General features: G+C 37.6%; 1 protein-coding gene across 2 annotated transcripts in view; it reads right to left on the bottom strand.

Moving 5' to 3' along the window:
* LOC110053706 (nicolin-1-like) overlaps positions 1-13,262 on the bottom strand; it is a 33,000-nt gene extending 19,738 nt beyond the window's left edge. For both annotated transcript variants that reach the window (XR_016203038.1, XM_089276058.1), the window contains exons 1-3: positions 13,065-13,262; positions 7,796-7,859; positions 3,158-3,273 (exon numbers count right to left, since the gene is read on the bottom strand). Coding sequence is in view for 1 of the 2 variants with exons in the window: in XM_089276058.1 (XP_089132184.1) it covers positions 3,158-3,273; positions 7,796-7,859; positions 13,065-13,226 (342 nt within the window). In the remaining variant the exon portion in view is untranslated. The remainder of the gene's footprint in view (positions 1-3,157; positions 3,274-7,795; positions 7,860-13,064) is intronic.
* Between the last annotated feature and the right edge of the window lie 538 nt (positions 13,263-13,800).

The following is a 13,800-nucleotide window of genomic DNA, read 5'->3' as shown; positions in this document are numbered from 1 at the left end:
TGAAGTGGACACCAAATATCGGAAATTTGTGCCCCTAAGTGAAATGATGAGCATCCCAGCTGTCTCTTTCAAAAGGGAGTTACTCTCCACCCCAAACACTATGTCTGGGGTAATGTCATGCAATAGGCAGTTAAAAATTCACATTTCTGATGTTTTAAAGAGCTCAGTCACGTAGTGAGACTATTCTCTAAGTTAATTTTACTTTGCAATCATGTCGGTCAAAATTCAATTCTTCTTCAATGCCACACAATGAGAAACATGTCGCACAACGAGATATGTTGTTATTATTTACATCATAAGCCAATGGACCCTTATACCCTTATTTTCTTCTAAGTGGGGGGGAGGGGGCAAGGGTTGGGAATTTTCTGGGGCATGAAATTTGTTTTTCTCACATTACGGTCGTGCATAATTTTTTTGGTGGGCAATAGGTTGTGCAAGATTTTTTTTCTACGATATGAAAATCAAAATAATGATAGTAGAATCACTTGCCAAATTTTTTTTCCTGTAGCTCCCCTTGCAAAAATTTTTTTTTTTTTTCAGTTTTTGCTGTGCAGGACTTTTTTTTTGGAAATTGCCCAGCCCCCCTCCCCCTTAAAAAATAATGATCCATTCCTAATAAACATTCAAGGAAAAATACACTGCCCTAGTTGTTTGGAATCAGGCTCAACTAATGTCTTCATGAAGAAAAAAAAGAACATAAGATAATTTTAGTTCCTACTGGAGGTTAAAAAGTTAGAACTGAAGTCTCTTCATCTGAGTTTATAGTGAACGCAGGAAATTCTCAGAAAATCAACAAGATAAAGTAATGTTATATTCAATAACGCAGTATGAAGGGCTAGTAAAGTGGCACAAAATAACCAGAGAAAAGCGATTCCAAACACTGAGGATTGCACTCGTTAATACATAAAATAAGGTTGGCAGGCTACATGCAACCAAACTGTGTAAATAACATAAGTATAAGCGTCTATATGTAATGGCACAACAAAATTTGTTAGTTTCAGTTCATTGCGATCTTTGTTTGGCAATGTCTTTGACTCGATACTGTCACGTTGCCAACATGGTTTTGCAAAACAAAAGCATCTGTTCCTAGTTTCTCAGTGAAATTAGATTTAAATAACAAGTAAGTACAATGCAGCTTAACACCAACTTACCGAAACATAACTATACAAATATTATAATCTGGCCCAACTTCTAGGGAAATAAGTCACATGTCAGAGATCAATCATTTAAATTTTGGAAGTCGGAAGTCGGAAGTCAGAACTCAGAACTCAGAAGTCGGAAGTCGGAAGTCGGAAGTCGGAAGTCGGAAGTCGGAAGTCGGAAGTCGAAACTCAGAGGTCAGAACTCAGAAGTCCCTCCTCAGCTTTCGTATAGATCACTGCCAGACTTCTGCTATCTCTATTGCATGAATCCTCTGTTCAGGGGTTATGATGTAAGAACCAATCAGAAGAAAAATGATGCCCAAAAAGATGCATAAGACCCAGAGAGGTACTCCCTATAATGGCTTAATATGGAAAGGCTCTGAGCCTGAAAAGAGTATGTTTTTCAGACTTCAGGTGTTTAATAGGGGAGGGATTTAACAGTTGAGGTACATGAAAGGGTATGGAAATCGATCATTTAGGTATTTACTAGTAAGAGGGACTAAATTAAAATATATCAAACAGATGCACCTTGTGGCTGTATCATTAAATTTATTCAGCACTAAATTCATTATGTGAGAGGGGTACCTTTTCTGTCAAAATGGTTTACAAATGGGTAAAGGCTTGGACCACAGGGCAGAGCCTTCCTGTATAAAAGATTGCACAGTAGCCCCCTACCCCCCAGGCATAACACGTCCTTTTTAGTACCTTTTTTACTTAAGTGCTCATTGCTAGTATAAACACGGTGAGTTCGGGGCAGTATAACACATGTTTCAAGTGTTTTTCGGGTGTAAACAGGAAACATTCAGCGGCAGCAACTTATTTTCTCAGACGTTACAATTCAATTCATGAGGATGCTTAAAAATTGAGCTGAGGGGTCCAGAATGCATTGTTTGCAAAACCTAGTGTGAACACTGCTTCCTCCTGGAAGCTTAACTAATTAGCACAGACATGCTGTTGGAGGTGGGGGCAAACAGGAATTAATAGTTAATTAAATGTTATATGTAATGGGACTACATACTGTCCAATTCAAATGAAAATAATTGGATGAAAAAAATTTGGAGGACTGACAATATTAAATTACTGACATTATGGCTGCAGAACCATATAAGTCCATGTAAAAGCAGCACCTTTTCTTCTCAAAATTCAAGTCAAAAATTGAACTTCATTGGAACTTCAAATTTTGTTGTCTTTATTTTTTTCCAAATTTGAGCTTCCAAATTGGGGGCACAGCTTACCCATGGGTGCAGCTTATACATGGACTTTCACAGTAATTTAATTTGATTAGGATGTAGTTGTGTTACTGGTCAATTATACTGCTTAATATGGAACTGTCCAAATTACTTGTAAGGGCATAAGAATTAATTTGGACAGTTTTCAGAATTAACAAATAATTGTGTGCACCTTCGAACGACAATACACATATCACTAAATGGGAACAAAAGACTGGTAAAAATACAATACCTAAATAGCAGGTACACAGGAAGACACTCAATTAAAGTTTTTCTCAAGGCAGTGGAACTTTACATGTTAAGAAAGTTTGTGAATGCTTGTAAATGTACCTCTTGTTCCAAAGATTTAAACATAATCATCATTTAAGCTCAAAATGTCTGTTTGCTTTACTCTAAATCATAAATTAAATCTCATTTTGGATGAACTGAACAAGGGATTGAATAATGTACAATTTATACTTACTGACACCAATTAAAGTAAAAGGCTTTTATTACCTTTTCAGTTTTTTTTTTTTCTGTTTTTTTTTTCTTTTTCTATTACCTTTTCTGTTTTATTGTTCTGTTTTATTGACTTGGTGGTCTAGCTTTTTAAAAAACTTCCACCATGCTAATGGTCTGACAGATAAACCTGACCTTGGCTGAGACCAACATGCATGCAGGAGTCTAAAAATAAAACTCTATTCTCTAATATTTTAGGGTCCATTTTAAAATTTGATTAAAACAGCCATATCACGAACCACCACATTATTCAAGTACCGGTAGTCTTATATTGTAGAGGGTACTTACCTGATTAGCACATGTAAATAACATAAAACAATCTTGGCTTCCTGTCTCAAAATGGGGATGTGGCATAAGAGTGTAATTCTTTATGGCAGTTTTCCATCTCTCCGAGCCCAAAAGATCTGCATTGAACATTAAAAGAGCTACAAGTTAACAAGCATTCCTATTAGGTAAAGAATGCAGCCTTTCAGTACTATGGGAGGTGCAGTGGCCTCATGGTTAGTGCGCTCGTCTCCAGATCGAGCAGTCCAGGTTCAAGCCCTGGCCGGGGACACTGCATTGTGTTCTTGGGCAAGACACTTTACTCCCACAGTCCTTCTCTCCAACCAGGTGTGTAAATGGTTACCCGCAAACTTAACGCTGCAGATAACCCTGCAATGGAGTAGCATTCCATACAGAGGGGAGTAGAAATATTCCTAGTTGCTTCATGCTACAGAAACTGGGAAAAGCTCTGGCCTGACAGGCCACTTGGCCCATATGCAGACTACCTTTCAGCTGTACCATGGCATTGATGTTATATGCAACAGTCAATGCAACCTTGCTGTGATTAGTGAATGAAGCATGAGTAGCAAATACTATTGTTTGCAAGCAACCTTCATGCAAAAATTTGGTAGATAGCAACTAGAGCACAAAGACATATTAATTTATTACAATTTAATGACAACAAATTAACAAAAACAGAAATGCCATAGGAATGGTCTGTGAAAGAGTCATAGACCCCATACCACCTTTCCTCAGTGACCAGTTCTCCAAATACCAAAAGTTTCCAAGTCAAATCACTATATTTGGAACCTCTTGTAAGTGACGACCACTTGTAAGCGACCGCAACCAATTTTAGAGCTAAAAGTTTGAAATTTTGTAACCTCTCGTAAGCGACCACTTGACAGTAGAGCACAAATTGGATAATAAGATGTTGTAACATTATTGCATTCATGAGTAGTACAAGAGATTAAATTTCTCAATGGGAAGAGTTGGAATTTTTCTTGAAATTGACTTTTCACATGAGTAAAACATTTAAAATCAAAAAATGCACATACACTCTGTTCCCTATCAGTCTTTAAAGAGATGGCCTTAAATGTCTTATAATTACCATATGCTAATGGGGTGAAAAGTTTTGACCCAAATTATATGGTCTAAGCTCTCATACACTGTAGGTGAACACCTCCCATAAGTGATCTCTTAGGCTTGAAATTTTGGGTGGTTGCTTACTGGAGGTTCGACTGCATGAAAAAAATATTAAAATAAATATAGTCTACCAACCAACCAGATCAGTTTGTATTCATTAAGGTGGCTTACTACAGTCTTGATGGAGTTTAAGAGCCCATCTTTTAACACAAAGACGCTGTACACCCATAGAGCACTTTACCCCACTTAAGTTATCAGTACATAAACATGTACTGCGGATATTACTTTAGGAAACAAGTGTATGCCAGCTGAAGTCAAAGTTGTCAAGGGTCAAGGGGAACCACTTTTAGAAAGAGAAGAGCACCTGCATTATATTTAAGGAGACCTGAAGTTGCAAGGTCCATTGAACCAAGTGGCTGATAGTAGTGACTTAATGACAACTGAATATACTTGTAAGCATGCATTTAAAGGAATTGGCAAATTGAAAGACTTTCAACTCATTGAAAAGCAAGCCCAGCTGGTAGCACAACCCTTACAACAGCCTGCGTTCAGCTTGAGAGAGATGACTGAGAAGGATTGTGAGGAACTACATAAAGAACACAAGATGTTATTGACAGAGAAAGTATAGCATCTGATGTCATGGGTTAATCCTGCCGTAGTGGTTCTCAAGCCTGATGGTGACTGACATTACATGTATACATAGACATGTACCCAGTGTGCCCATTATTTGTGAGAGGCCTCCAATTACCACAATTGAGAACGTTTTTTGAGGATAAGCAAAATTGGTTCTGAAGTGAGTCTACCATCAAATTAAGCTAGGAGAGAGTCCTGTGGCATAACAACCTTTGTAACACAAAGAGTCTATGCGTCTATACCAGAGAAATCTCAACAAGTCAATTTACAAGTCATGCAGGATTGCACTGGAGTGGCAAAAATTTCAGATGATCTCATCATCTCTGGCACTAACACAGCTAACACTAACAAGCAACTGGAGAAAGTGTTGGCCAGGTTGAAAGATGGGGGTCTTACCCTTATTAAGGTGAAATGTGTATTTCATATGCCAGATCTCCCCTTTTTTGGGGTAGTACTAATAACTATCACATCAAGGCTTTGGTCAAACCAAAGAGAAAGTCAAAGCAGTTAATGGGGCTTTTGAACTGCAGCGTATGTCAGGAAAAAATTTCCTTGGCCTCAGCTAGTTAATTTCAATGCCAGATTCATCCTCAGCCTTGATACTGTGGTAGACCTCCTGAAAGGAGAGTCATTTATCTTTCACTTGGTCCAGAGCAACAGGCAGCCTTTACAGAACTGAAAGAGAGATTAACTCAGGCAGAGACTCTTGACTACTTTGACTGCAATGCAAAGACAAAGATTATTGCCAATGAAAGTCCAGTGGGTTTGGGGGCAGTCCTGGTACAAGAGCACAATGAAAAGAATCATGTCATTTAACTGTTATGCCAGTATGGGACTTTCTGATGTGGAATGCCAGTAGTTGCAAACTCAAACTGGAAATTGTACAGGCCTGTGAGAAATTTCCTGTTCATCTCTTTGGAATAGAATTTGAACTATGACTGATTACAAACTATTCCACACATTCAAGGGCTTCAGCAAGAAATAAGAGCTGGGTTCTCAGTTGCAGCCTTATGTATTTTCAGTGAAAAATTTGCCTGGGCAACTAAACATCGCAGATGCATCGTCACCCCTGACAATTGAAAAAGCAAACACAAGGAACGTTGCTGAAAAGTACATCAGATTTGTAGTGAACACTGCAGTGCCATAAGCCACATGCATGCACAAAACTCCCAGGTCTGAGGGAGGCTGCCAAACTAGATGAAGAGGTAAGGGATTGAGACTGACAAAAAACATCAAGATGAAAAAATACTATGACAGAATGTGTAAAGCTGAAGAAAGCAATCTGATGGTAGGAAATATTGAACTTCTGTTAAAGTAACCACAAGCAAACAAGTCAACCACCCAGTTTGAGAGCCAGCCATATGAGCTAACTGACAAGAGTGGTAATGGTGTGGTGATCAAGTCCTGAGGGGATGGAACCAAGTATAGAAGGTTGGGGATGTTGCAAGTGATCTGTGAGAAATGCAACAGAATCAGGATGAAACCAAGCAGAGGAACTGATCACATCAAAGACCCCGTGGCTAGTGCAGACATCAGACATGAACAATGAGATTTGAGGACATTGTTCTAGAATGAACATTTACATGTATTATTGAACATTACCTCATTACGTGAGATAACCTGATGTCAGGATGACTTTGAGACGTATTATGTATCATTTCACAATGTTATAATAAATTATTAATATCCCTTTTCTGTAATGAAGGAAAGGGATGTAGGATGTTTCATGTAGCTCTATGTGTGCATGATGCAGAACAGATATCTAATTCAAAATGTCTGACAAAATGTAAGGGGAACATAAAAGTGGGTTAGGCATGTTGGATTATTAAAACATGTTAAATTGCGGTTAATCTACGTTCATTGAGTTGTATCTACTTTGGGGATTCTACATAAGCTGCACGACATTAAGTTTAAAAAATGTGATTTAAAACGTTTAGTGAAACAAAACATTTGTCTTGATTAATATATAGCTCTATGTGCTGAGCAGATGGACATGTACACCATAGCTGTGAAAGCAATATGACATATTATAAGAGACAGGTACAGTATATCAAGCATGCACATTGGGGAATACAAACAACATTTCTGCAACAAAAGTTGAAACACAACAATATCGCTTGAAGAACCCATCATTCTGTAAGTTAACTTGTTAATAATACTGGTACTGTAGTTTCGATCAAAACATTTTCAGACTTCTCAATTCAAAATCATTTTTTATTGTGAAGTGTTTCCTCAAGGGCTTTAGTCTAAAACATTTTGAAAGTAATCTGCACAGACTGAGCAAAAAGGGAGATATCTGAAAACGGTTGTCAACATTCACAATGCACAGCTGCAGACACCACACTAGGACGAGTCTATAGTTGATTGCAGTATAGAACGATTGTTTGTATTTTTCAATGTCATTAGTTTGTTCATGAAAAAAAAATGTCATCTTCTGTTCTCAATTAATGATCTGATTGGTTAACTTGGTTAACTTAATCTTGTATCAGATGTCAGTTTACCCAAGTTAGTTAAGTTCAGTTGAAATTTCCAAAAATGTCTGATAGTTTAATACATATACATATGACAGTTAATTATGGTATAAATAGAGCAGGTACATGACAATCAATTTGAAATCAAAAGTAAAATCAGATAAGTCTCCAGTTCATAACTGTTCCGTTGAAACATGATATCACAATTTCTACACATTCTGCCCTCTCCTTCTTCCCCTGTACAATGTTGTACATTTTGCTATTTCCAATATAATGAAAGTGGGGGAGCTAAGAGAAGTATCTAGTAGTTATAAGGATCATTATAATTGCAAGGTTTACCATTCATTCTAACTAGATTTGTCTAAGTATGTAAACACTGGTACTTACTCCATATCATTGGTATAACAATTCTTACCAAGGATTTTCAGTTTAACTGTAATGGATGCTGTATAAGAGTTCTTAAATGACAGCTTCCCCACCTGAATATCAAGATTTAAATAGCCATGGTGTAAATTAAAACATGGTATCAACACAATTTACTACCACTAGAAATCACTGAGTATGAATCAACATTAACCACATCAGACATCTTCGTATCCATAATACCTTACTTTCCAAAAAAAAAAACACACACACACACAAAAACAGACAACAAAGACATTCAGATGACTTTCAAACATTGCTGAAGATTTCTGAAGATGTTCTGAAGAATTGTGCAGGTTGTGGAATGTAGCAGTGTGAAGCCCCAAATCTTACTTGGCACTATGGACTATTAAGCCTACTCTATGGTCTACCCAATAATTTGCGGAGCAAAAAACATGGCGTTACAGCCCGGGAAAGGGGGGGGGCATTACTCCAATATATAAGCTATATGGGTATGTGCTGCTGTGAAGGGTATGTTTTTCAGGCAGTTTAGTCTGGGATAGAGTAAATAAATCAAACAGTTTTTGTTTAGAAGAGGGTATAATGTACCAGGAATGTGGACAGTGTATAAATAATCCAGTCTGGAACAGGGTTCTTTATCCAGGGTTCTATAATAGAAACTGAAACTCAGAAGTGACTTTGTAAGATATTGGTTTAGCTAGTGTATGTTGGACCAACATGGACTGAGTTCAGCAATCGAACCAAATCAAACACCCAACTTTGTGTGAGTTCGATTTCCAAACCAATCAAACTCAGTCAAACAAATTGAACTGAACAGAACTCACTCCATTCGATTGTGTTTGATTATGTTCGATTGGGTTCGGCAGCCAAACTCAATCGAACGCAATCCAATGGATTGCGTTCAGTGAGTAAATTTGCTTGAACAAAGATTATGTTATGTGGTCTCAAAAACATGAAAAACACAAGTTATACTGAAGTAACTCGAGCCTCAAAAAACTTGATTTTCACCACCAGTTTTACAAAAAATCAAGACTTCAGAAATTAAAAAGTGCGATTTAGTTCGATTGTCCAAATATTTTTATGTGAGTTTGATTTGGTTTGATTGCCGAACTCATTCAAACTCAATCCATGGATTGAGTTCAATTTAGTTCAATTGAAATACAGTTCGATTGGGTTTGATTGACTGCTATGTCGGGAACATTGAAATTAAAGTGAGAAAAGAATAGCAGATTTTGCAAATTTAATTGCCAACAAGACAGGCGAGTGAAAACGCGAGCCTGTCGAGGTGGCAGGATATAGAGCCGTGTGTAGGTTGATGACTATGCAGAAAAAATCTCAGATCTTTCAGCTCGATTTTCGCGTAATCGGTTCCATCAGTGATATTTTTTTGGCCATAGTAGGATGTAACCGGATGTTGTCGATATATTGCACGAACCAATCAGAACACTAGTTTTCCTTGTGACGTCACGAGGCTTCGAAGATGGATTCCGACGATATTTGTTCAGCTCTCCTGGTGGCAGAACTTTGTTCGGCGATTATTTTGGTAAGTACTCAAGTAATTTGCCTACCACTCTGCTTTTTGAGGTGTATACATCTTGGATTTGTTGTGATTGAATCGAACAATTGTTAAAGCTGAACAAGACCCAAGTTGTTTTCTGGAATGAATTTGAGTGTTGTTTATTTGATTCAAGGCAACACTCAGGATTTGTTCGCCATCTGTTCAACAAATTATTTTGGTAAGTAGTTTGTCTGACATTCTGGTTTTTGAAGGTGAATGTAAAATAAGTTAGTAAAGGATCAATGAGGTGCATGTAACTTTGATTTAACGCATTTTCACAGAGACAAAAGTGTTGAGCAGAGAACAGTGTAAAAAACAAGCTTACATGTAAGATGACGGAGATTATCAATGTTGTTTTCTTAATTTGAACGTGTTTTTAAAGGATTATTTGCAATCAATTTGGTGATTCACATTAAGTTTTTACATGATTAATGGTATTTGTTTGGTTTGAAGTTTCTTTTAATTTCAAGAACTTTGCGCAGAGGTTGTCAGAAGTGAACTCGTTGGTTCAATTTGAGCTTCTTTGGCCCTGTCAACATGTTGGTTGAAATTTACTCTCAAAGAGTGTTTTTGCTCAAATAAACACCTAAATGAGGTTTTCCAATTATGCGATTCAATCGCAACAAATCCAAGTTACATTCACCTTCAAAAAGCAAAATGTCAGACAAACTACTAACCGAAATAATTCGTCGAACTGATTTCGAACAAATCCTGAGCGTTACCCACAATCAAATAAACAATAATTGAATTCATTCCAGAAAACAGCTCGGGTCTTGTTTAGCTTTAGCAATTGTACTATTCAATCACAACAAATCCAAAAACCAGACTGGTAGACAAATTACTTAAGTACTTACCAAAATAATCGCCAAACGAGGGAAAAGAAATTGATTTTAACAACTGTTATACTGGAAGTATAACAAGTATGATTTTTAAAAATACAAAAAAGTGTGTAGCATTTTGTTCACCCACTGAGTTGAAAACTAAACAATGTTGTGTTCAATTACAGCAATAATTTGAAAGATTAACTAAAATAAATTGATTTTAACACCTGTTATACCAGAAGTATCCCAAATAAATATTACAAAATTCAATCGGCTCTTGTTTACTAACTCAATTCACTCGTTGGCACTTACCGATAGGCACAACTAGTGTAACGGAATGTAATGCATTGATCGAAATTGATCATCGGAAACCTAATCGATAAATCGATATTACGCGATTTTAATTGATAATAATCAATCGATTAAGCAAATTAATTGATGAAAATCGATAATCACAGTAGTTTAAGCATCGGGCATAGGTTTCTATTGATTTTGAGAAACTGTCGGGATACCACGACAAAACACCCGCTAATGATATATACTTCGGAAGCCAATTTGATCAAAACAATAGCGTAGAGGGTGTCAGTGACATCAAGACATTAGGAATACTGTATACCAGTCACGAATAGGGGACACTGACTTATTACAGGCTTAGCTTGTTAACTGTCACTTCTTACCTTACATTGGTGACCTCAAGCTTAAAACTCTATCTTTAAACTTTCTGAAAAGTTCTTCGTCTTGTTAATTCAGTACCCACCGGACAAAGGACTTTTCCTGCTCAATTGCCACCAATTTTAGCAACCCAAAAACGGGTCGCTACGCTTCAACCAATCAGAGGTCCCCTGGATATCCCTTGGGGACCGAATTGTCAAACTATGCACAACGAAATGTGACTTGTGGTTAAATTCAATATTGGGTCAATTGCAAAAGCCATTAAAGAAGCTTCAAAGGCCACGGGATATCATGTATTGCGTGACTACCAGAAGAAAACAGTGGAAGCATATCTGTCTGGAAGAGATGTGTTTGTTTCTGCGCCAACCGGAGCTGGGAAAAGTTTAACTTTTGAGCTAGCTCCGTATGCATTTGACTGTTTACATGGAGATCAAGCGAATAGCAACTCCATCGAATAGCAACTCCATCGTGCTCTAACCTAAATTCCCGTGGAATTCCAGCTTCCTATGTAAGAGACGACTGTTCTGAACAACAGTTACAGGACATTTTAGATCTTAAAGTTAAATTGGTATTTGGAAGTCCGGAGGCGATTCTCAACAACTATCGCCACGTTGTTCCGTCTTTCTTGGTTTCAATAGACTTCCTTGATGATTCGAAGCTTTCTCTTACTTCAAGAGTCTTCCGAACTATGGTTTCATTTTTGTCTGCACAATTTTGGCACAAAATGTTTGTCAAAGTGAACCTTCGCCACTGGATATCTCCGGTGAACCTTCGCCACTGGATCTCTCCTTTCTGGCGATCAATTCAAGATTCAAACAAGATTTGGTCTGTTTTTGGCCACCCGATATAATCAATTTTCGTTTAAAATCTTTGTTCGTAATCACTTTAGTATAGAGTAAACAAATTTGCTCTTTCGATGCAGGAGAAACACACACACGTTCACTTGTCTTGTCGGAGTGGAACCGATACTTTCCACCATTCAATTCAATCCAAATGTAATCTGAGACACCAGTTGCAAGTCACACCACTCCTCATTTTTGGCACGAAATGCTAGTGAAAACCCTTCAAGCGAGACAAGTCAACCTCTCGCTACTTCGTCACTTGCTCAGCTTCTTCGCAACCTTAAAAGCTGCCGCTTCGTGACCTAACATCTTCTACCCCGCTTTGCGGCCTAACATATTCTACCCTGAAATTCATGAGGTCGACTTGTGGCAAGTCTACTCTAGCTTAGGAAACACATTTCGTAAGCAGGTGTAAGCCATGATTCTCAGCAAAAATATAATTTTCATTAAAAACGGATCCATTCATTACGTTACGAAAATGTGGTCGTTTGTCCACCGGGCTAGTGCACCTTTATCAGTTTCACAGCCGAGGTTACTTATACTGCTATACTATGGCGTGGAGCAGCCAAAACAGTTTGCATGCGAATGAAAAATACTGTACATATCGGGCACGAGCGAGGTGCCACATGAAAAGGAGAGGATACTGGGTGGGTCTATCCACGTCATTTAAATTTCATTTTTTTTTCTTCATACAAATACCTTGATTCTATTGGGCTGCTTCAAAACTTTTTATTATTCTTTTAATGCTTGTGTTTTGTCTGCTTTGTTGCAGAGGCTCAGATGCATTATGCAGATTATGCTGCAGGCGTGAATGTGTTGCTAACCACTGTGCTACTGAACGTCTTAGGTTAGTTCGCAAATGTATATTCTTCGTGGAGTGATGGTGTTATATTCTTTGTTCTAAAATCAATGTTAGCGAACTGATCTGACTGGCCGTTAGAGAAACAACTGGGAGGCGAAGCGACTGCAATTCTTTCAGCGGCACACCTCAGGATTGATTTTGAAAGTTGCTTTTCCTTAGTCCCTGATATAATCAATCAAAATTGATACTAATCGAGCCTTAATTAACGAAATCGATCAAAATCGATAATCTCAAAGAACCCGGCCATCGATTTTGATCGATTTCCGATATTAATCGACTAATTATTATCGATGTTTATCGATTTTGATCGATTTTGATCGAGTATCGGAATTATCGATGTGTTACGTCCTGAGTATAAGTTTATGTACTAAACAACTACGCGATGAAAACAATAGCGTTTGATTTAAGCTTACATGCTTGTTAATGTAAGCTTACTACTGACTATTTGTACAAAATTTCAAAATGCCTGTTGATCTCCAGAACGAATACAAATTAGTATAACCAGTTAATGGTCCAATTAAATATCCCGTCTAAACTAGTCTAACCTCTACATTGTTGTTTCCCGGAAATATAATGTCAATCACGGATACACCAGATCTAAAATCGTTCCGCCCGTCTCCGATCTTCAGCAGCACGGGATTTTTGATGATAATCTTACAGTCAAGAGGCTTCGTATCCGCCATATTATCCGCCATTTTATCCGCCATTTTCTCGTTCAATCTGGGAGGTCTGGAGAGAGCCTGGTGCACATTTCAGAAGCTTAGCTAGGCGGGTTACAGCTTAGTGTTACGGATCACGAATATATGCAAATTAAAAAGCTAATTGCGACATATATGTATTAAAGAAAGTTTCATGGTTTCATGGTTTCATAGGTTCAAGGTTTCATAGGTTTTATGGTTACATTGTTTCATAGGTTTCCCGGTTTCATGGTTTCATAGGTGGTTTCATTGATTCATAGGTTTCATAGGTTTCGTGGTTTCATAGGTTTCATGTTTTCATAGGTTTCGAGGTTTCAGAAGTTTCGCGGTGTCATAGGTTTCGTGGTTTCACAGATTTCATGGTTTCATAGGTTTCATAGGTTTCATAGGTTTCATAGGTTTTCATAGGTTTCATAGGTTTTCATAGGTTTTCATAGGTTTCATAGGTTTCGTGGTTTCACAAGTTTCATGGTTTCATAGGTTTCATAGGTTTCATAGGTTTCATAGGTTTTCATAGGTTTCATAGGGTTCATAGGTTTCATGGTTTCGTGGTTTCACGGGTTTCGTGGTTTCATAAGTTTCA

Source organism: Orbicella faveolata, unplaced genomic scaffold (genome assembly GCF_042242905.1).
Source record: "Orbicella faveolata isolate gen_17 unplaced genomic scaffold, um_ofav_v1 contig_4, whole genome shotgun sequence".
In the NCBI taxonomy this organism is placed as follows: Eukaryota; Metazoa; Cnidaria; class Anthozoa; order Scleractinia; family Merulinidae; genus Orbicella; species Orbicella faveolata.
This window is presented reverse-complemented; position numbering and strand designations above follow the sequence as displayed.